The sequence below is a fragment of the Rattus norvegicus genome, chromosome 4 (assembly GCF_036323735.1).
Source record: "Rattus norvegicus strain BN/NHsdMcwi chromosome 4, GRCr8, whole genome shotgun sequence".
NCBI lineage: Eukaryota > Metazoa > Chordata > Mammalia > Rodentia > Muridae > Rattus > Rattus norvegicus.
The window spans coordinates 14497254-14518462 of record NC_086022.1 but is presented as its reverse complement, the minus strand read 5'-3'; the positions used below and the strand labels follow the sequence as shown (position 1 = coordinate 14518462).

Genomic DNA, 21209 nt, shown 5'->3' with positions numbered 1-21209 from the left:
TGGAGGAGTGTTCCTCTTTCTCCACATCCTTGCCAGCATCTGCTGTCCCCTGAGTTTTTGATCTTAGCCATTCTCACTGGTGTGAGGTGAAATCTCAGGGTTGTTTTGATTTGCATTTCCCTTATGACTAAAGATGTTGAACATTTCTTTAGGTGTTTCTCAGCCATTCGGCATTCCTCAGCTGTGAATTCTTTGTTTAGCTCTGAACCCCATTTTTTAATAGGGTTATTTGTTTCCCTGCGGTCTAACTTCTTGAGTTCTTTGTATATTTTGGATATAAGGCCTCTATCTGTTGTAGGATTGGTAAAGATCTTTTCCCAATCTGTTGGTTGCCGTTTTGTCCTAACCACAGTGTCCTTTGCCTTACAGAAGCTTTGCAGTTTTATGAGATCCCATTTGTCGATTCTTGATCTTAGAGCATAAGCCATTGGTGTTTTGTTCAGGAAATTTTTTCCAGTGCCCATGTGTTCCAGATGCTTCCCTAGTTTTTCTTCTATTAGTTTGAGTGTGTCTGGTTTGATGTGGAGGTCCTTGATCCACTTGGACTTAAGCTTTGTACAGGGTGATAAGGATGGATCGATCTGCATTCTTCTACATGTTGCCCTCCAGTTGAACCAGCACCATTTGCTGAAAATGCTATCTTTTTTCCATTGGATGGTTTTGGCTCCTTTGTCAAAAATCAAGTGACCATAGGTGTGTGGGTTCATTTCTGGGTCTTCAATTCTATTCCATTGGTCTATCTGTCTGTCTCTGTACCAATACCATGCAGTTTTTATCACTATTGCTCTGTAATACTGCTTGAGTTCAGGGATAGTGATTCCCCCTGAAGTCCTTTTATTGTTGAGGATAGCTTTAGCTATCCTGGGTTTTTTGTTATTCCAGATGAATTTGCAAATTGTTCTGTCTAACTCTTTGAAGAATTGGTTTAGTATTTTGATGGGGATTGCATTGAATCTGTAGATTGCTTTTGGTAAAATGGCCATTTTTACTATATTAATCCTGCCAATCCATGAGCATGGGAGATCTTTCCATCTTCTGAGGTCTTCTTCAATTTCTTTCTTCAGTGTCTTGAAGTTCTTATTGTACAGATCTTTTACTTGCTTGGTTAAAGTCACACTGAGGTACTTTATATTATTTGGGTCTATTATGAAGGGTGTCGTTTCCCTAATTTCTTTCTCGGCTTGTTTCTCTTTTGTATAGAGGAAGGCAACTGATTTATTTGAGTTAATTTTATACCCACCCACTTTGCTGAAGTTGTTTATCAGCTTTAGTAGTTCTCTGGTGGAACTTTTGGGATCACTTAAATATACTATCATTTCGTCTGCAAATAGTGATATTTTGACCTCTTCTTTTCCGATCTGTATCCCCTTGATCTCCTTTTGTTGTCTGATTGCTCTGGCTAGAACTTCAAGAACTATATTGAATAAGTAGGGAGAGAGTGGGCAGCCTTGTCTAGTCCCTGATTTTAGTGGGATTGCTTCAAGTTTCTCTCCATTTAGTTTAATGTTAGCAACTGGTTTGCTGTATATGGCTTTTACTATGTTTAGGTATGGGCCTTGAATTCCTATTCTTTCCAGGACTTTTATCATGAAGGGGTGTTGAATTTTGTCAAATGCTTTCTCAGCATCTAATGAAGTGATCATGTGGTTCTGTTCTTTCAGTTTGTTTATATGATGGATCACGTTGATGGTTTTCCGTATATTAAACCATCCCTGCATGCCTGGGATGAAGCCTACTTGATCATGGTGGATGATTGTTTTGATGTGCTCTTGAATTCGGTTTGCCAGAATTTTATTGAGTATTTTTGCGTCGATATTCATAAGGGAATTTGGTCTGAAGTTCTCTTTCTTTGTTGGGTCTTTGTGTGGTTTAGGTATAAGAGTAATTGTGGCTTCGTAGAAGGAATTCGGTAGGGCTCCATCTGTTTCAATTTTGTGGAATAGTTTGGATAATATTGGTATGAGGTCTTCTCTGAAGGTTTGATAGAATCCTGCACTAAACCCGTCTGGACCTGGGCTCTTTTTGGTTGGGAGACCTTTAATGACTGCTTCTATTTCCTTAGGAGTTATGGGGTTGTTTAACTGGTTTATCTGTTCCTGATTTAACTTCGATACCTGGTATCTGTCTAGGAAATTGTCCATTTCCTGAAGATTTTCAAGTTTTGTTGAATATAGGTTTTTATAGTAAGATCTGATGATTTTTTGAATTTCCTCTGAATCTGTAGTTATGTCTCCCTTTTCATCTCTGTGTCCTCTCGTTAGTCTGGCTAAGGGTTTATCTATCTTGTTGATTTTCTCAAAGAACCAACTTTTGGTTCTGTTGATTCTTTCTATGGTCCTTTTTGTTTCTACTTGGTTGATTTCAGCTCTGAGTTTGATTATTTCCTGCCTTCTACTCCTCCTGGGTGTATTTGCTTCTTTTTGTTCTAGAGCTTTTAGGTGTGCTGTCAAGTTGCTGACATATGCTCTTTCCTGTTTCTTTCTGCAGGCACTCAGCGCTATGAGTTTTCCTCTTAGCACAGCTTTCATTGTGTCCCATAAGTTTGGGTATGTTGTACCTTCATTTTCATTACCTTCTAAAAAGTTTTTAATTTCTTTCTTTATTTCTTCCTTGACCAGGTTATCATTGAGTAGAGCATTGTTCAATTTCCACGTATATGTGGGCATTCTTCCCTTATTGTTATTGAAGACCAGTTTTAGGCCGTGCTGGTCCGATAGCACGCATGGGATTATTTCTATCTTTCTGTACCTGTTGAGGCCCGTTTTTTGACCAATTATATGGTCAGTTTTGGAGAAAGTACCATGCGGAGCTGAGAAGGTATATCCTTTTTCTTTAGGATAGAATGTTCTATAAATATCCGTTAAGTCCATTTGGCTCATGACTTCCCTTAGTCTGTCTACGTCTCTGTTTAATTTCTGTTTCCATGATCTGTCCATTGACGAGAGTGGGGTGTTGAAATCTCCCACTATTATTGTGTGAGGTGCAATGTGTGTTTTGAGCTTTAGTAAGGTTTCTTTTACGTATGTAGGTGCCCTTGTATTTGGGGCATAGATATTTAGGATTGAGAGTTCATCTTGGTGGATTTTTCCTTTGATGAATATGAAGTGTCCTTCCTTATCTTTTTTGATGACTTTTAGTTGGAAATTGATTTTATTTGATATTAGAATGGCTACTCCAGCTTGCTTCTTCTGACCATTTGCTTGGAAAGTTGTTTTCCAGCCTTTCACTCTGAGGTAGTGTCTGTCTTTGTCTCTGAGGTGTGTTTCCTGTAGGCAGCAGAATGCAGGGTCCTCGTTGCGTATCCAGTTTGTTAATCTATGTCTTTTTATTGGGGAGTTGAGGCCATTGATATTGAGAGATATTAAGGAATAGTGATTATTGCTTCCCGTTATATTCATATTTGGATGTGAGGTTATGTTTGTGTGCTTTCATTCTCTTTGTTTTGTTGCCAAGACGATTAGTTTCTTGTTTCTTCTAGGGTATAGCTTGCCTCCTTATGTTGGGCTTTACCATTTATTATCCTTTGTAGTGCTGGATTTGTAGAAAGATATTGTGTAAATTTGGTTTTGTCATGGAATATCTTGGTTTCTCCATCAATGTTAATTGAGAGTTTTGCTGGATACAGTAACCTGGGCTGGCATTTGTGTTCTCTTAGGGTCTGTATGACATCAGTCCAGGATCTTCTGGCCTTCATAGTTTCTGGCGAGAAGTCTGGTGTGATTCTGATAGGTCTGCCTTTATATGTTACTTGACCTTTTTCCCTTACTGCTTTTAATATTCTTTCTTTATTTTGTGCGTTTGGTGTTTTGACAATTATGTGACGGGAGGTGTTTCTTTTCTGGTCCAATCTATTTGGAGTTCTGTAGGCTTCTTGTATGTCTATGGGTATCTCTTTTTTTAGGTTAGGGAAGTTTTCTTCTATGATTTTGTTGAAGATATTTACTGGTCCTTTGAGCTGGGAGTCTTCACTCTCTTCTATACCTATTATCCTTAGGTTTGATCTTCTCATTGAGTCCTGGATTTCCTGTATGTTTTGGACCAGTAGCTTTTTCCGCTTTACATTATCTTTGACAGTTGAGTCAATGATTTCTATGGAATCTTCTGCTCCTGAGATCCTCTCTTCCATCTCTTGTATTCTGTTGGTGAAGCTTGTATCTACAGCTCCTTGTCTCTTCTTTTGGTTTTCTATATCCAGGGTTGTTTCCATGTGTTCTTTCTTGATTGCTTCTATTTCCATTTTTAATTCCTTCAACTGTTTGATTGTGTTTTCCTGGAATTCTTTCAGGGATTTTTGTGACTCCTCTCTATGGGCTTCTACTTGTTTATTTATGTTTTCCTGGAATTCTTTCAGGGATTTTTGTGTCTCCTCTCTATGGGCTTCTACTTGTTTATTTATGTTTTCCTGGAATTCTTTCAGGCATTTTTGCGATTCCTCTCTGTAGGCTTCTACTTGTTCTCTAAGGGAGTTCTTCCCGTCTTTCTTGAAGTCCTCCAGCATCATGATCAAAAATTATTTTGAAACTAGATCTTGCTTTTCTGGTGTGTTTGGATATTCCATGTTTGTTTTGATGGGAGAATTGGGCTCCGATGGTACCATGTAGTCTTGGTTTCTGTTGCTTGGGTTCCTGCGCTTGCCTCTCGCCATCAGATTATCTCCAGTGTTACTTTGTTCTGCTATTTCTGACAGTGGCTAGACTGTCCTATAAGCCTGTGTGTCAGGAGTGCTGTAGACCTGTTTTCCTCTCTTTCAGTCAGTTATGGGGACAGAGTGTTCTGCTTTCGGGCGTGTAGTTTTTCCTCTCTACAGGTCTTCAGCTGTTCCTGTGGGCCTGTGTCTTGAGTTCACCAGGCAGCTTTCTAAAGGACTACTCACAGTGCCCCGTCCTGACTCGCCTGTCCCAGAGATGAGCTGGTCTGATGGGAGGCAGGGAACTGGTGAAGTAGGAGAGTGCTGGGAGGTCTGCAGAGACTACATGAGAGTAGGACAGGGCTCTCGCTGCTAATGGGCTACTTTCCCTGATCTATTCCTTTACACTCCTCCTTGAGAATAACACCAGCCTGTACTGAAAATAGAGTCGAGTGTTTCTGTCAGCTCTCAGAAGCCTGTAACCCACTCTAAGGAACATTGGTCATTTGGAATCAAAATACCCTTGTTATGTTTTCCTTACACTCCAGGCAAAACTAAATGTTCAGGATCCTGTGGCTCATGTGGCACCGTGACTGATGAGGTCACCGTGTGTGAAACCCAGAGTCACTGAAGTCACAGGCTTCCAGACACTGCACCACCTACAACTGGGTGGGAACTTGAACAGCTCCTCACCTGTGAAGTTGGAGTGATAACTGGGTGATAATGGTACCTCACAAAGTGGTGACTACCTGCGCCTTTGCAGGTGCTTTCTTTGCTGTGTATATGGTAAATCACTGCTCCTTTTCCTCCATGGACGAGCTGGTAAGGAGCAGAAGCGCTAGTCGGTCATGATGTTCTGATGCCCATGCTCCTGACAGAAGTCAGGGCGGGTGAGTCTCGCCGTGAGGCAACTGTGACTCCTGGGAGGAAGAAAACTCCACTGCTGTTTAAATCAATACGCATATTTTCAGTTAAATTTATAATGTGATTTATTTGTATTGTTTTGCTCTAAATTTGCCCCAGGTTCCATTGCTGTCAAGGCCCCATCTTCTCTACGAGCTCATTTAAAACTGTCGGGGAAAGAGGTGGTTGTGGACACAGAGGCTCATGTTCAGGAGATGGCCAAAGATCGTAAAGGGGATGGTATGACAGTTACAGGTAAGGAGACGACAGGTTGCCACGGTCAAAGGGTCATGGCCCTGCGTATGTGGCACAGTGTGTTAACTGCAGTTTTATTCCTGGCCGTTCTCCATTCCCAGTGTCAGTGTTTGACGCTGTTCCTCAGGGGATGAGGGTCAGTAACATAATCAGACCCTGTGTGGGAAAGGCCTCCTTCAGTCACTCAGTGATTCTGTCCTTCCGTAAAGTATGCATAAGTCTTTTTCCCGGGCAGCAGGGGTGGGGTAGCAGTGGGGAATCCTAAATCTTGAACTTGAATTATTACACAAGCCTTAAATTAACTGCAGGATCACACAGGACTCTTGCTTGCTCTGCATACTGTGAACCTGCTCTTTTGGTAGGACAGATTCTCAGTTTCACAAATGAAATAATCTGTGTACATCTCTTATTATACCTAACTGCATTGTCTTTAAATGTTGGTTTTAATGGCTACTAAACTTAAGGCTCACATTTCTCTTTAAATTCTAACACAGTGTCATCAGGAAGGATCTGAGGGACTGAAATGGAGGAATAGAGAGGGGGTTCATACAATCCAGTATCAGTTTTAAAAGCTCTTTGTATAGGTCATGAGAACTAAGAGTACAGCCTGCTAGAAACTAAGTAGGCCACTGGCAAAAGTATGAGGAGAGTAAAAATATCTGTCCATTCCCAGGTCTGACTCAGTGCCTAGTGGGCAGAATTGTAATTACAGGATAAAGCGGATGAATATGGGCTATGTTAATTGTGCTAAGGATCAACTTGATCCTTGGGGTGGGTTGGTTTTGTTAGTATTTGTTAGGCAGGGTCTCCTGAGCAGTCCATGCTGGCCAGAGTTGCTAATCCTTCTACTCCAGCCCACCACGAACTGGGACTATAACCACGTGTCACCGTGCATAGCCTAACTTACTGAGTTTTTAAAAAGCCAGGTTATCTATATTCCATCATAAAAAGTTAGCGGTGGGGGTTGGGGATTTAGCTCAGTGGTAGAGCGCTTGCCTAGGAAGCGCAAGGCCCTGGGTTCGGTCCCCAGCTCCGAAAAAGTTAGCGGTGCTCTGAATCATAACAGAATCTCATGATTTGCATGTGTAAGCATGTTTGAATTATAAGTGACAGCTGCTTCAGTAGATTTTCACTCTTCTCCATTCGGGATCACATGCCTTTCTGAAACTTAATTTAAAACTCTGATTGTTCTAACTTTAGCCATTATTTTTGTGTATATAACTTCAAATTAGTGCCCGATTTTATTATTCTTGTTCATATCCATTCCAATAAACCAGTGCTACCTCTCTCTCTTTCTATGTGTGTGTGTGTGTGCATGTGTATATATGTATGTTGTACATATATAGTATAGATTATATATGTGTGCAGAGAGAGACAGAAAGACAGACACCGAGAGATTATCTTTCTCCAGTCTAGGTCTTTCTCTCTGTGTCCTTTCCTGTTTTTCTTTGGACAGTCATTTAAACATTGCTGGAGTCAGACTGCTAGAAACTAGGAGTGCAGGAGCCTGGGGTTCTGCCCCGAGCAGCTTGTACTCTCCTGAGGAGAGACACAGCAGTGCCTGATACTCATGTGTGGTACGTGGAGTGCGGAAGTGCTGCATCTGTGTTAGGTTAGCATGAGTGAGACAGCGGAGGTCAAACGTGGCTAGAATATAAGAAAACAGAGGGGAAAGTGGATTAAAGGTGGCGGAGAAATTTGGTGAAGTCAGCTAATTTGGGTTTTATATTAAAAACATTGAAAAGCTTTAACCTGGGATTTGGGTAATCAGATTTGTATATTATAAAGATCATTTTAAATTTCCTCTGGGGGAAAGGTTAGAGGCCTGCCCTCTACAGTAGCCCCTCACATCAGCAACATAGATAGGTCTTCACAGTTGTGGTGGAAGGAAAGACCAGTGAGTGCTATAAACGCCTAATATGTCCTGGGTTTACTGTCCCGTGGCCTCTTTCGTCTTTTTCATTTGTATTTAGCTCTTAAACTCTGGCTCTACTTACTGAACCAGAAAAGGCCAATTGCAGAAGAAAGAGGCCTTTCTTGCTTACTGCCACAGACAGGGTCAGCAGAGTCCTCCCATGGTGCGGCACAGGGCATCCTAGGAGACTGAACCCCGGTTAATCTGGTGCCTCTGCCAAATCCCTAAGAGTGAATGGCAGGAAAGAGAGCCTCGAGATGCCAGAGCAGCCTCTCAAAGCTGGAAGAACAGATCTGGGGGTTAAGAAAAACTGAGACTTGATGTCCCAAGGAAGGGTGATGCAGGTAGAGGGGTGAGCTAGGAGTGGGTGGGTGAGAGGGGTGAGCTGGGGGTGGGTCAGAGGGGTGGGGTGGGTGGGCCAGAGGGGTGAGCTGGGGGTGGGTCAGAGGGGTAGGGGTGGGTGGGTGGGTGAGAGGGGTGAGCTGGGGGTGGGTCAGAGGGGTAGGGGTGGGTGGGTGAGAGGGGTGAGCTGGGGGTGGGTCAGAGGGGTGGGAATGGAGTAAGGAACTCTTGGAGGGGGGACTGAGAAACAAGGGGCAGCAATATTTGGAATGTAAATAAATGAAACAATTAAAAAAATCAATAAGAAAATGTTTTTAAAACAAAAATATAATGAAGAATTATAGTTTTTAGAAAAGAAAGAAAAACGGACGTATTGCGCTGTGATTAGTGTTAGGTTCCTACAGCCAGAGGCCTTGTTTACCAAGTACACAAAATAAAGAGACGGACTTAGAAGATCAGAGCAGATGAGATTGTTCCTCTCTGCACACATGGAAACCTAATTTTGGAAATAATAAGCAGTTTTATGTGTAAGTTATTGTTACAAGTGCTGCTACACATCACGCTGGACCTTCTGGATCGTCTGTGAGGCAGGCAAACAAATACGACCTCAGAGCCCTGGATCACATCTGCAGCCTGACTTCTGGGTAATTTCTGGAAGCAGCCATTCCAGTCCCTCGGGCTCAAGTTTTGCCCAGGGGTTTCATATGTTACCTGTAATTTTGAGTTCCTGCTTTCCCTGCTCTGTTATTGAAAAATAACTCTAGCTTATATAATTCCTGTAGTGATTTGTAAGTATCTCGTGCTGTTCTAAGGTCAAAAGAAAACCTCCGCTTCACGTGTTTACCTCCTGAGACTTGAGCGAATAGACTTTAGGAGTGCATTTTCCAATCTTCCTGAGTCTTGATCCGAGTTGTGTACTATCCCTATGTGGCAAGTCGAACCTATTGTGAATGGCCTTGGTAATGTGTTTTAAATACGTTGATTTCGCTATTGAGATTTTCAGTTCAGTTTCATTGATTTAGATTTGAGACTTGATTGTGGCATATCTAGGGTCTAAACCCTGAAGTACTAGTGCTACAAGGTCTGTATCTGAAGAGTGTGAAGAGGAACAGTGTGTTCCCTAGTGAAAGCCTGACATTTGTCCAGTCATTTCATACAGAAGCCAGCACTATTTCCTTCATTTCCGTCCAACTGCAGAAGAACGTACATTAAGAATGCATCCATTTGTAGTCGAAGTAAACCATCAAGTTGCTGTTCTCGGTGTACCAGCAGATGTAATGCCATTGCTATTTAGAATGGAAAATTGGGGCTAGAGAAGAGGCTTAGCCAATAAAATCCTTCCTTGTAAACATAGGGACTTAAGTTAGATCCTAGAACCCACACCCACATAGTAAACACACAAACCACAACAAAAACCAGGGTTGGTTGCAGTCTGCTTCTGTAGCACTGGGGAGGTAGGCAGCTTCCTGGGCTCCCGAGCCAGACGGGCCAGCTGACTCAGTGAGTTCCAGGCTGTTGGGAAAACACGTTTGAAAATACAGAGTGGATAACACCCAAGGAACAATACCAGAGGTTGTCCCAGGGCCTCACACACCTGCACCCCACACACTAGAAAATCCAGCCATAGGTTGGAAAAGAAATATTTCAACATTTCAGTGATATAAATTCATAGTTTTAATTTTTAAAATTTAAAGATAGATTTTCTTACTCTAAAAATAAGGAAAAAAAAGTGTGGTCTTTGACACAATGTTTAGAAATAACCACTGTTTTAGAATACACAAACATCATTTGTTAGTGGCATGTATGTTTAGAAGGAAGTGGGGAAATTGAGTAACTTGAAACAGTGTTACCAGGTTTGTGTACAGCAAGACTTCCTGAAGCCTACACTCACATGTGCTGACAGAAAGTTAGTCAATGTAGGAACTGTTGGTCCTTCATTTTGTTTCCTTAACAATGTGAGACTTGGGGAATACCATGTGACATTGCCTTTGTTGGTATCTACCAAAAGGATCAAGTTTTACTTCTGTTCATTGTAAGCTTTGTCTATAAAGGCTGGATAGTATTTATATATCATTTTTGAAAAGTTAGATTTTCCAGGCAAGATGCAGTGACAGTGATTAAGTTACCTCTTATTGGAAGTGCAGTGATAAAGAAATAATAAAATGCACTTTTACAACAGTTGTCAAGACACTGATGTCAGGCACATATCAAAAGTGGCCCTCGAGCAATAGAACCAAGGAGGACATGAACTGATTGTGACTTTGATCGAGCAATGAGGCTGTAGTCCAGATGGGAGGGGCAGCTGCTGCAGAGCCTGGCCGGCTCTGAGCTAAGGGGCTGGGACAAGCTTCCAAAGACCACAGTGTTCAGAGTTGTTAGATTAGCATTCCAGAGGCTAGGATTTTGTCAAGACTCCTCTATATCTGTAGAAATAATCATGTGATTTTTGGCTTTCAGTCCTCTATATGATTCATTACATTTACTGACGTAACTTCGCTGAACCATCCCTATATGCCCAGGATACAGTTCGCCTGTATTAAATTTGCAGGTGTTATTGTGGGGATTTTTGTGTCTGCGTTCCTTAGGGGGATTGATTTGAATTGTTCTCTTTTTTGTAGTGCTTTATCTGGTTTAGATAGTAGAGTAATTTAACTGGCTTTATAGAAGGAGTTTGGAAGTATTTCTTCTGTTTTTGTTTCTTTAAATAATCTAAGAAGTATTGGTTATAGTTCTTTGAAATTCTGGTTTGGCTGTGCATCCGTCTGGACTTGGGGTTCTTTATGTTGAGGACTTTATGGGTCTGTTGAAGACCTCTCCTTGGTTTATCCTTGATGATGTGGATCAGTACAGGCATTTGTCCAGTTAGCTTACATTTTCTAACTTTCCGGAGTAGAGTATTCCCTTAGAACATTCTGAACTTCTTTGTATCTGTGGTAGTGTTTGCCTGCTTGTTTCTGATTCCGTTAACGTGGGTTATCTTTTTCTTTTGGTTAGTTTGGCCAAACGGCTGCCAATTTTATTTTTTCAAAGAGCATTGATTCTTTGTGTTGTGTGGTCCTATCTCATTCATTTCTGCCCTACATTTATTTTTTCCTGGCATCTACTGGATTTGGGTTTGGTTTATTCTTTTCCCAAATTTCTGAGTTTCATCATTAAGTCATTTATTTGTGTTTGTTCTGGATTTTCAATCTAGGAGGTGAGAGTTAGAAATGGCTCCTTTTTAACAACTGCTTTTAATGTTTTCCCAGAGGTTTTATCGCTGTGTTTTCATCTCCATTTAGTTCCAGGAATGTTTTTCTTTCTTAGTTACTCGTTTGTCATTCAGTAATGTGTTGTTTAATCTCCCCAAGTTTATGTAATTATTAGAAAATTGCTTGCTGTTGATTTTAAACTTTGTTCCACTGTGGCCACATAAAATACATGGAATTATTTCAGTTTTCTCATTTTACTAAGATTTGGGTTTTGTCTCAGGATGTTTTAAGCTTCGATGGGCTGCTGTGTAGAATGTATATACTTTGGCATTTGAATAGAATTTTCTGCAGATCTGTTAGGTGTCTGTCTGGTGTATAATGTCATTTAATTCTCACATTACTGTTTATTTTTTTTTCCATATGACCTATTTATTGGTGAAAGTGGGGTACTGAAATGACCTGCTGAGTTTACTTAGTCTGTGCCTGTAACTCCAGTAAGTGGGTGCGCCATGTTTGGTGCGTATGTATTTGGTATTTTAATGGCTTCTTGGTTAACTGTTCCCTTGGTTGACCTGAAGTGTCCTCTTGATGTCCTGTGATTACCTTTGGTTTGCAGTCTTTTCATACTTAGGATAATGACACTTGTTTGCTTCCTGGTCCCATTTGTTTATAATACTTTTGAGATCCTGTCATTCTAAGTATTTATATTGAAAGCTGAATTTCTTATGGACAACAAAAAGATGGATTTTAGCTCTGTCAACCTGGATCTTTTGGAGCGCTGAGGCCATTAGTGTTCTGTTATTATTGAAAGGTATGTGTTCACTGTCGTCATTTTACTGCTTTGCTTCCTCTGTGTTCCCAGCCATGTAATCCGCGCTTCATTTCTTTTCTTTCTGGAGTCTCTTGGCTATACTTATCTCTCTTTAATGCAAAGTAATACCATCTCCACTATTCGCAAAGTAGGCCTAGTTTGGTGGGCACGAATTCTTCGGCCTGTTTAAATCTGTCAAGTTTCTCCTTCTTGACTATGGCAGACAGCTCTCCTGGACCCAGTGATGTAGGCAGGTTTTCCATTGTGTGTGACTTGTATTCTTTTTGCAGCTTTCTGTACTCTTTGCTGTGTGTGCCAGGTGTTTTCACTGTGCTGTGCTGTGTGTGCTGTGCTGTGTGTGCTATGCTGTGCTGTGCTGTGCTGTGTGTGCTATGCTGTGTGTGCTGTGCTGTGCTGTGCTGTGTGTGCTGTGCTGTGCTGTGCTGTGCTGTGCTGTGTGTGCTGTGCTGTGCTGTGCTGTGCTGTGTGTGCTGTGCTGTGCTGTGTGTGCTGTGCTGTGCTGTGTGTGCTGTGCTGTGCTGTGTGTGCTGTGCTGTGCTGTACAATGTGGAGTTTATTTTCTGGTCCTTCTGAGTGCTGCCTGCTGCTTGTATCTGTCGTGACACTGAGTCCTCCTCTCCTTCATCTCTGCCTATAATTTAAAGCTTTGGTCTTTTCATGATGCCCCATAGTCCCTGCATGTGCCCTCCGTGTATGTTTAGTTTATTTTTTTCCTATGCCTGTTTGTGTGGTCTCCTTCCTCTACTGGGTCTTCAAGCCCTGCTACTCTCTTTCTGCTTGGCCCATTCTGTTTGTAAGGCTTGCCCTGCATTTTCAAATTGGGTTAATGAGTTTTTCAGTTCATCTTCATTTCTGCCTGCATTGTCTTGAGTATTTCCTTCCTGAATTCAGATTTCAAATCCTACATTTTCTTTCCTTTTTCATTAGGTACATTTGTGTTTTCTTGGGCATCATTCAGGCATCTATTGATGATCCCATTAAGTTGCATCCATCTAGATAATTCTCACTGGAGAACATCTCTACTAATTGATGGATTTGGGGGAACTCACTGTCTTAGCCTTTCATGTCATTTGTGGTTCTCGTTTGTTTCCTTTTTTCCTCACATAATATATCCTGATTACAACTTTCCTTCCCCCTAACCCCCTCCCATCCAGACCTACTTCCCGTCTCTTAGAAAACAAACAGGGTTCTAAGAAACAATAATAAAATAAAGTATAAAATAGCATCAGCATTGGACAACAGATGACACAAAGACCCATTAGAAGCCACAAGAACCAGAGACCTACTCTTTCTTATGTTCAGGAATTCCATAAAAACACTAACCTGGAAGCCATAATATATATACACAGAGGACATTGTGTAGACCCTTGCAAGCCGTGTGCATGCTGCCTCAGTGTCTGTGAGTTCATAGGAGCTTTGCTCATGGGGACTTACAGGGCCTTGTTTCCTTGGTGTCCCCATCCCCTCGGATTCTTACACTCTGCTCTTTCTTCCACTGAGCCCTGAGGGGAGAGATTTGATGGAAACCTTGCGTTCGGGGCTGAGTGTTCCAAGTCTTTCGCTCTCTGCCTGATGACTGGCAGTGAGTCGGTATTGTTCCCTTCTGCTACAGGATGAAGCTTTCTCTGAGGATGGCTGAGCAAGGGACTGATCTGTGAGTGCAGCAGAATGTCATTAGGAGTCATTTTATTGCTGTTTTTTGTTTGTTTTTAAACCATAGTATTTGGTTTTCTCCACATCCCTGAACCTATCTAGTTTCAGGTTCTTGGTTACTCAAGCAGTGTCCTGTGTTCTCTCCCATGGAACAGGGCCTGATCCTTAAGCCACCACTGCACCAGCATATCCTGCAGGCAGGACACCATTGTAGATCAAAGGTTGGTGGCTGGGTCGGTGTGTACGTATCTCCTTTGGTAGTGTGCAGAGTACCTTCCTGTGCCAAAGAATCTAGAAGAGGCGTGAAGGCTTTATGTAGGCAGCAGCTGACTTCCTCAACTGGGTGAGCTGTGTAGCTGTGCCCGTCAGCAGTCGGGCCTTGCCGTCAGACTAACAGCCTGTAGTCTTGACAACAGCCTGCATTGTTTGGGGATTCCCCTAGGACCTTTGGCCAACAACTCAATGAGATGTACTCCAATTCAGATATTGGAAGCTTCAGTTGGTGACAAGAGATATTCAGTTGGGGATCTGTCTCCCCCATTTTTTAGCAATAACATTTAAATGGCCGTCACATGTGTGTATCTTCTTGGCAGCTTCTCCTGGGCAGTTTCTGTTCTACCCCTCCTAAGCCCCTACTTTTAGCACTGTTCTCTGCGTCCTCTACCTCCTCTCACTTGTCTCCACTTCCTACCTGATCCTCCTGGGTCCAGCCCTCTCCCTGTCTATACGTAACTACCTATTCTGTTTCCTCTTCCTACAAAAATCTGTCTGTCCCACCTTGTCCCTGGTAACCAGTCTCTGTGGCTCTGTGGACCATAGCTTCGCTGTCACTGACATAACAGCAACTACCCACATGTAAGAATACGCACACCATATTTGTCTTTCTGGGTCTGAATTACCTCACTGGGATGATGCTTTTTCTAGGTCCATCTATTTACCTGTGAATTTCTTCCTTTTTTTCTTTTTAAACAGCTAAATAATACTCCATTGTGAAGCTGTAGTACCTGTACTTTACCCACACTTCTGTCGAGGGACATCTAGGTTGTTTCCAGTTTCTGGTTATTATAAATAAATAGAGTAGCAGTAAACATGGCTGAGAGAGTGTTTCTGTGGCAGAATGAAGTGTCCTTTGGGTATATGTCTAAGAATGGTGTAGCTGTCTCGTGAGGTAGCTAATTGCATCTTTCTGAGGAACACTACACTGATCTCCACACTGGCTGTACAAGTTTGCCCTCCATCAACAACAGATCAGTGTTTCACTTACTGTAATCCTAACCAGCTTGAGCTGTCACTTGTGTTACTGATCTTAGCCATTCCAACAACTCTAAAATGAAATCTTGGGTTATTTCATTTGCATTTCCTTGATGACTGAGAATGTTGAACATTGCCTTGTTCTTGACTATTTGAGTCTCCTCTTTTGAGAATTCTGATTAGGTCTGTATCTTGCATTTTTTAAAAAATTGGATTGTTTTCTTGATATTTAGTTGTATTAGTTCTTTATATATTTTGGATATTAGCCCTCTATCAAATGTGTAGTTGGTAAAAATGTTTTCCCATTCTGTAGGCCACTACTTTGTCCTTTGCTGTGCAGAAGCTTTCCAGCTTCATGAGGTCCCATTTATTAGTTGTTGATCTCAGTGCCTTAGAGACAGAAGGTCGTCTCCATGCTGTGGGTTCAGAGCTGTCCCCTAACTTCTCTTTGGTGCAGAGACAGGACAGTTACAGGCTGAGCTGACATCACTCACCCGTGTGTGTTTGTAACCAGCAGCAGCCTTGTGCTCTTGCTTCACCTACTGCAGGCCCCAGGTAGGCCAGCTTCCCACTCCAGAGGGTAAATCCACACGGACTGAGGTAGCGATGAGAGCTGAGCATGAAGGAAAAGGGCCAGCTCTCCAGGACTTCCTCCTGTTGTTGATGCTTTCTTACCGGTGCTAAATGGTGTTCAACAAACAAAGAGTTAAGGATTCTCATCTTTCCTCCATGTTTATTTGAAAGTTGGGTTGTGAAAACTGCAGTGGACCTCAGGAGGCAGGCTGCCCTGGTGCCTTGATAGCAGAGGCAGTCTAAGAGCTGCACTGACATGAGAAGCAAAGGGCCTGGCCTATGGCCACCACACACTGCAGGTTCAGGGCCAGGAGAGCAGCGCAGAACCAGCAGAACCCCAGAGTGAAGAGACTAAGCTGAGGCACCAGGGACAGTGGACATTAGGGGGAGGAGATTTCCCACAAGCTCCGTGGATCCTACTGTGAACACTCAACCAGTATTGATGAGCTTGCCTGAGGGAAACGACCAGGAACAATGTGCAAAATTATACTGCCTCAAAATGATTATGTTGAAAAAAAGACATGTTTGAAAGTACAATTCCATGTATGTGAAGTTTTAGGAAGTGCAAATGATCCACCGTGACAGAGCAGATCAGTGGCCGTGAGATCGTGGGGTGAGGAGAGATGACAGACAGGGGAAATGTGTCAGTCTTCTTTCTGTTACTGAAACAGCTGTCTGAGCTAATCCACGTACAGTGAAAACACTGGGGCACACAGTTTGGGGAGCGCCAGTCTCTGATGTGCAGGCCTTTGGGCCCTGCGCTGAAGCTGCAGCACATCATAGCAAGAGACAAGTGACACTGACACACTATAGCTGCTCACCTCAGGGCTACAAAGTGAAAGGAAAATGCAGCGGGGCTGGGACCTCATTGCCCACCTCCAGGGTGCATTTCTAGTGGCCAAAAGGCCTGCCACTGAACCCACTTCCCAAAGTTTCCACCCTTCCCATAGTGCAGTGGGTGATAAAGCCTTTAACACATAGGTCTCTGGAGGATGGAGGGCACATGAAAGATCACAGACCACGGTGTGGGAGGAAGTGTGGGATGGGTTGATGTGCCCACTATCTTGACTGGGAAGTCACTTCCCAGTCTTCTACACTTGGCAAGCTGACTGTATTGTGTACCTCAGATAAACAAGGAGCTTAATTATGCATTAGTAGAATTCTCTTTTTTAAACTACTTTAAAAACAGTACAAATATCATGACTATCTCAAGCAAAAGAAAAGGAACAAAACTATATAACATCTTTGCAGCTTTCCCAGCTCAAACCCTTTTCACCAAGATCTCTTTCTTAGCCATGTCTGGCTTTTGACATGCACCAGTAAGACCAGAGGAGTTAAACAGTGTTCTTGGCAAGTAACCTGAACTTGCTGCGATCTTGTATTTCAGGACTCATGAATCAAGGAAGCAAGTGTGAGAGATGGATAAATGCCATTGCCCCCAAAGGCACTGTCCGCTTTCAACACCAGAGCTGGTTCCAGTCCCTGAAACTGCCAAACTGAGAGTGCTTTTGGGGTGTTTGCTGTTTGAAGTGGACAACAAGCCAATGCCAGTGTCCCTATAGCCGTGAGAAACAACAGCGCTGCAGCATTACCAGAGAGGACCGGTGAATGGTCTCAGGTAGCTTCTGCCAGATGTGTACTTAATTCTGCTGTCCACTCTCCATTGTTCTGTCCCAAGATACGCGCCTTAAGACCTCCAGTGACACCCAAACCACAGTGTACAGTACCAACCCTGGATACTGCGGGCTTCTTTTACTTTTCATATAAACACATGTGACAGCTGAATGCCTTTTCTATACGACTGAGCAGTTCTTTACTCTGGCCAAAGCCCTTACCATTTTAGTTCCAATATCAAAACATGGATGTCTTTCTTTATCTTCTTTACAAGTTCATGTGTTCACCCTGACTGTAGGGCCTAGCAGCCTCAGCAGATGGGATTGGGGTATTTTGTTTTTGTTTTGTTTTTGTCTTGCTTACTAAGTTTGAGAACTTTTACCATTTTCCTAAAGTACTTGCTTTAGTGCCATTTCTAAGATAAGGACTTCTTGAACCCTGGTACTGCATGGCTACTGCAACAGTTGGATGGCCTCAGTAGTTACTGAGTGACTAACAGACTGTGCACACACAGCATGCACATGCTGGGCAAAGAATGCCTTACAGCCCAAATGCAACAGCCTAAGGTTTTCTCATACTACTTCACAGGACACACAACTTAAAACTTACTGAAGAAATAAAAAGCAGAACCTTGGATGGGGCAAGTTCTACCACACATTTAATAACTTCAGATAGCACATTGCTCACCTGATTGTAGTGGGTGATGCTGCGGGCCTGCTCATTGTATCACGTGGCTGGAATAAGTGTTGTCCAGGCTGAGGATATTCTCTGAGGGCTGTGTGGAGAAATCTTCCAAGTTCATTCATGTAACAGGAAACATCGAATTTCTTATACCTGGATGATATCATTCCATTCTCATCCTCTAAAGACAACCCTATGTCCACCTCCTTCCTTGTACGGTCCCTCTGCAGGCAAAGCACAGAGTCGTCCTCTGACGCTCTGAATGTCTGACTTGTAAGCTGTAAAAATCTCTGTTGGCCAAGATATTTAACATGTTTATGAGAATATCCCATTGTATTCACAGCTCCTACTTGAGATGGTCATGAAAAGGTGGTGGTCATTGGAGCCACCTTAGAATTCTGGGTATTGTAACCCCCACGTGACAGGTTTCCTCTCAGTGTGTCCCTCCTGTGGCACCCCTGTCTTCGGCTTGTGGTTAAACCCTTCTGTAGGTAGAGCACTTGCCACTGGTTTTAGTGCAGCTCCGTGGTTACAATGGGAAGAATCATTACTCTGTGGGCTGTAGAGTGAAAATGCAGTGCCCTTGGACAAAGGTGCTTTACAGACTCACTTCATGGAGTCTGTTTCTTTAGAAATGTCAACTGTAACGGGAAAAACTGTGCTGTATTGAGCAGACCAGTTGGTTGGGTTGTGTATTTTGATTTAGATAAATCAATGATTAAACACTGATATTAAATAAACTTTTCTAAATGTTATAGTCTCCTTGTATTAATATTCCATCTCTGTTTATCCTTTCTAATTTGTGAAATAAAAAGTCAGCTGTGTTTGGTTGGTCACTGTCCCCTTAGAATTCACTCCTAATGAAGTCAGAATTTATATCAGACTGAATGTCTCATATGCAGGGATATTTTGTGTGGTGTGTGTGTTAAGCCAAGGAAGCAGTGAGGCAGTTTTTATAATTCTTTTCACTCCGGCAATTAGAAAAACATTTTCATGACCAAAAATAAAGTTGATAAAAGTAGCCAAAATTACCCAAAAGATCGTGAGTTAGAATTCAGCTAAAAATGCTCACAATTACGCCTCCTTGCATAGTGGGTTTCCTGATTGTCCACCCCTTCCCTTCCATTGCTTGGTCTGAAGTTTACCTCCTTCGGTGAGTGAACAGCCTCTCATTCTCGGCTTTCAAAAGACATTACAAGTTTGACCGTGAAGCCACCTGCTGGCTTTCTCCATAGTGTGGCAGGGCATGTTTTCCCGTGGCCTCTCCTCCCCTGCAGATGGCAGTCCGTGAGAAGCCAGCTGCCACTTTCATGATTCCCTAGCTGTGCACAGGAAACACTCGGGTCAGACTCCTGAAGCCAACTTTCATGCAGCTGCCACAAATCTCCAAATTTAGTTAGAAGTCACACTCCCACCGCAGTCAGCTTGAGTCCTTGGCGCAGGCAGACCTTAAAACTTGGCTGTTTCACAGATTCGCTTGCTGTCCATTCCCATAAGCCTTTGTACCACTGATTTAAAAAACATTCAAAGGGGAGGAGGAAAGTTATTGAAAAGCATGTACCTGATGCAGAATACCCAGTAGTGTGGGTAGAGGCTTCTAAAACATGTTTTAATATCTTTTAAATTTTTTAACTTTATTTTCAATTTGTAGTCAAAGAAGTTAAAGGCACTTAAGAGGTAAGTAGCTGAGGAACTGGGCAAAAGGCTTCCTGTCAGTGTCACAGCTTGTGCGTGGCAGCTGGAAAGCAGCTGTTCTCTCCTGGTCTGTCAGCACCAGACCCTAGATTGCAAAAGTAGTTTATCATGGGAAAGCCCATGATAAAAAAGCATATTAAGTTAGTTTTTAAACATGAAATTAAAGGCCAGTTCTTCAAAGAGGAAAATTGAAGGGTGCTTAGTTCTTGTCTTCCTGGCATTTCGTAGTTAAAATCCCTGTGTATTCCAGTGATAAGAAGCCTGCGGTGTCCCAGGAGTGCCCTTGGCCACGTTGTTCTTGTTTCTCTTCGCTGACTTCTGTGAGTGCTGACTCTAGAGCTGTCTTTCAGTTTGCCCTTATCGTCAAATGTCTGGAAATTACAAGAAAGCTGCTGCTTATCTTTAAAACTGTTTCTGTCATTTATACTAAAGCTTTACAGACCCTCAGAGTTGGCACCTTGACGCAAGATGTGGCTGATTTCCACTGCTGTTTCTGCTTTCTCTTCCTTGTCTGGAGAGCAATTTCTACTTGTTAAAAAAACAAAAGCCAGGGGTTGGGGATTTAGCTCAGTGGTAGAGCGCTTGACGCCCTGGGTTCGGTCCCCAGCTCTGGGGAAAAAAAAATAATAATTTTAAAAAAGCCGAGAAGTTGTTTCCTACATTGTAACTTGAATCTGATCAGCTCACCTCAGGAACTGGAGAGATGGCTTAGTGGTTAAAGGTCACTGAAAAGTCATCAGGTCATCTGATACCTCATCTGGCTTTTATTGGCTCCTACACACATGCACGCATGCACATACACACACACACATATTAAATAAATAGATCTTTAAAGGTAACTTGATCAGGTTCCCTTTGTAATCTTAATTTACATGAAGGTGACATTTGCAGTTGAAATAAGAAGCAGAGGGGTGCTGCTTTTTGGCATTGTTATTGAGAACCAGCAACTAACAATATTTACAACAAATGAAGGGAAATTGTTGGTTCTGGATGTTTTGTTCTCCTAGTGGTGTTTGGAGTTTGGAGTTTCATCGTCACTGCTGAGTGACTCTTTGACGATCATTTCTGAGTAAGTTTTAACTTTGGTATGGGTTTCTTCAAGAGGGTTGCCTTCAGAGTCATAGCCAAACCAACTTGGAGGGCTCTCAGAGCTGTATTCCTGCTGCTGGACCACAGAGGACATTTTCTGAGCCGCAGCCCTGCAATGACAGAGCTCAGCATTATGGAGATGCAGAGGTAATTTCTACAGCTTTCAAACCAGGCTGAATTTGGAATTCAGAACTAGTCACACTCACTGCAGACCTTCACTTGCTTTGAGGGGAAGCTGGAGAATTGTGCTGACCATCAGGTCCCTTAGGCACAAGTATCTGAGTTTAGCCGACTCAGGCCTTACAGGCGATTGACTGGGTGAGGAGTTCGAGTTTCTCATGCTTTTGAGTAAGCACTCAGCCTGGAGTGACTCCAGTTTGATGAAGGAGTAACTTGATCTACCCACCTTGTGAAGGTTGGCGTGTCAGAAAGGAGCTCTTCACCAGAGTTCACAGACCCATGTGGAGGTAGGAATGAACTCCACGGAGGCCCATGAACTTTCTAAGACCCCATTTAGTTCTCTCTTCAGTATATATTTTTTCTTGGAAGGTTGTGGCTCAAAGATGTCCATCACCAAATGATTAAAAC

The 21209-nt window shown here is 42.6% G+C and overlaps 2 protein-coding genes across 14 annotated transcripts in view; one reads left to right on the top strand and one right to left on the bottom strand.

The window, feature by feature from the left end:
• Fam185a (family with sequence similarity 185, member A) overlaps window positions 1-21209 on the top strand; it is an 86003-nt gene that overhangs the window by 36705 nt on the left and 28089 nt on the right. For 2 of the 11 annotated variants that reach the window (NR_172647.1, NM_001395612.1), the window contains 2 exons: window positions 5651-5785; window positions 16930-18594. The exons of 1 other annotated variant lie outside the window; for it this stretch is intronic. Coding sequence is in view for 5 of the 10 variants with exons in the window: in NM_001395612.1 (NP_001382541.1) it covers window positions 5651-5785; window positions 16930-17042 (248 nt within the window). In the remaining 5 variants the exon portion in view is untranslated. Of the gene's footprint in view, window positions 1-5650; window positions 5786-16929; window positions 18595-21209 lie in introns of those variants that run through there. 8 more of the 11 variants (XM_039108075.2, XM_039108074.2, XR_010065687.1 and 5 more) reach the window with 5 other exon arrangements.
• Fbxl13 (F-box and leucine-rich repeat protein 13) overlaps window positions 12972-21209 on the bottom strand; it is a 198460-nt gene continuing 190222 nt past the window's right edge. For 2 of the 3 annotated variants that reach the window (XM_039106881.2, XM_039106882.2), the window contains one exon: window positions 20279-20731. In XM_039106881.2, coding sequence (XP_038962809.1) covers window positions 20536-20731 — 196 coding nt within the window. In that variant the 3' untranslated portion in view covers window positions 20279-20535. Of the gene's footprint in view, window positions 19346-20278; window positions 20732-21209 lie in introns of those variants that run through there. The other variant, XM_039106883.2, reaches the window with a different exon arrangement.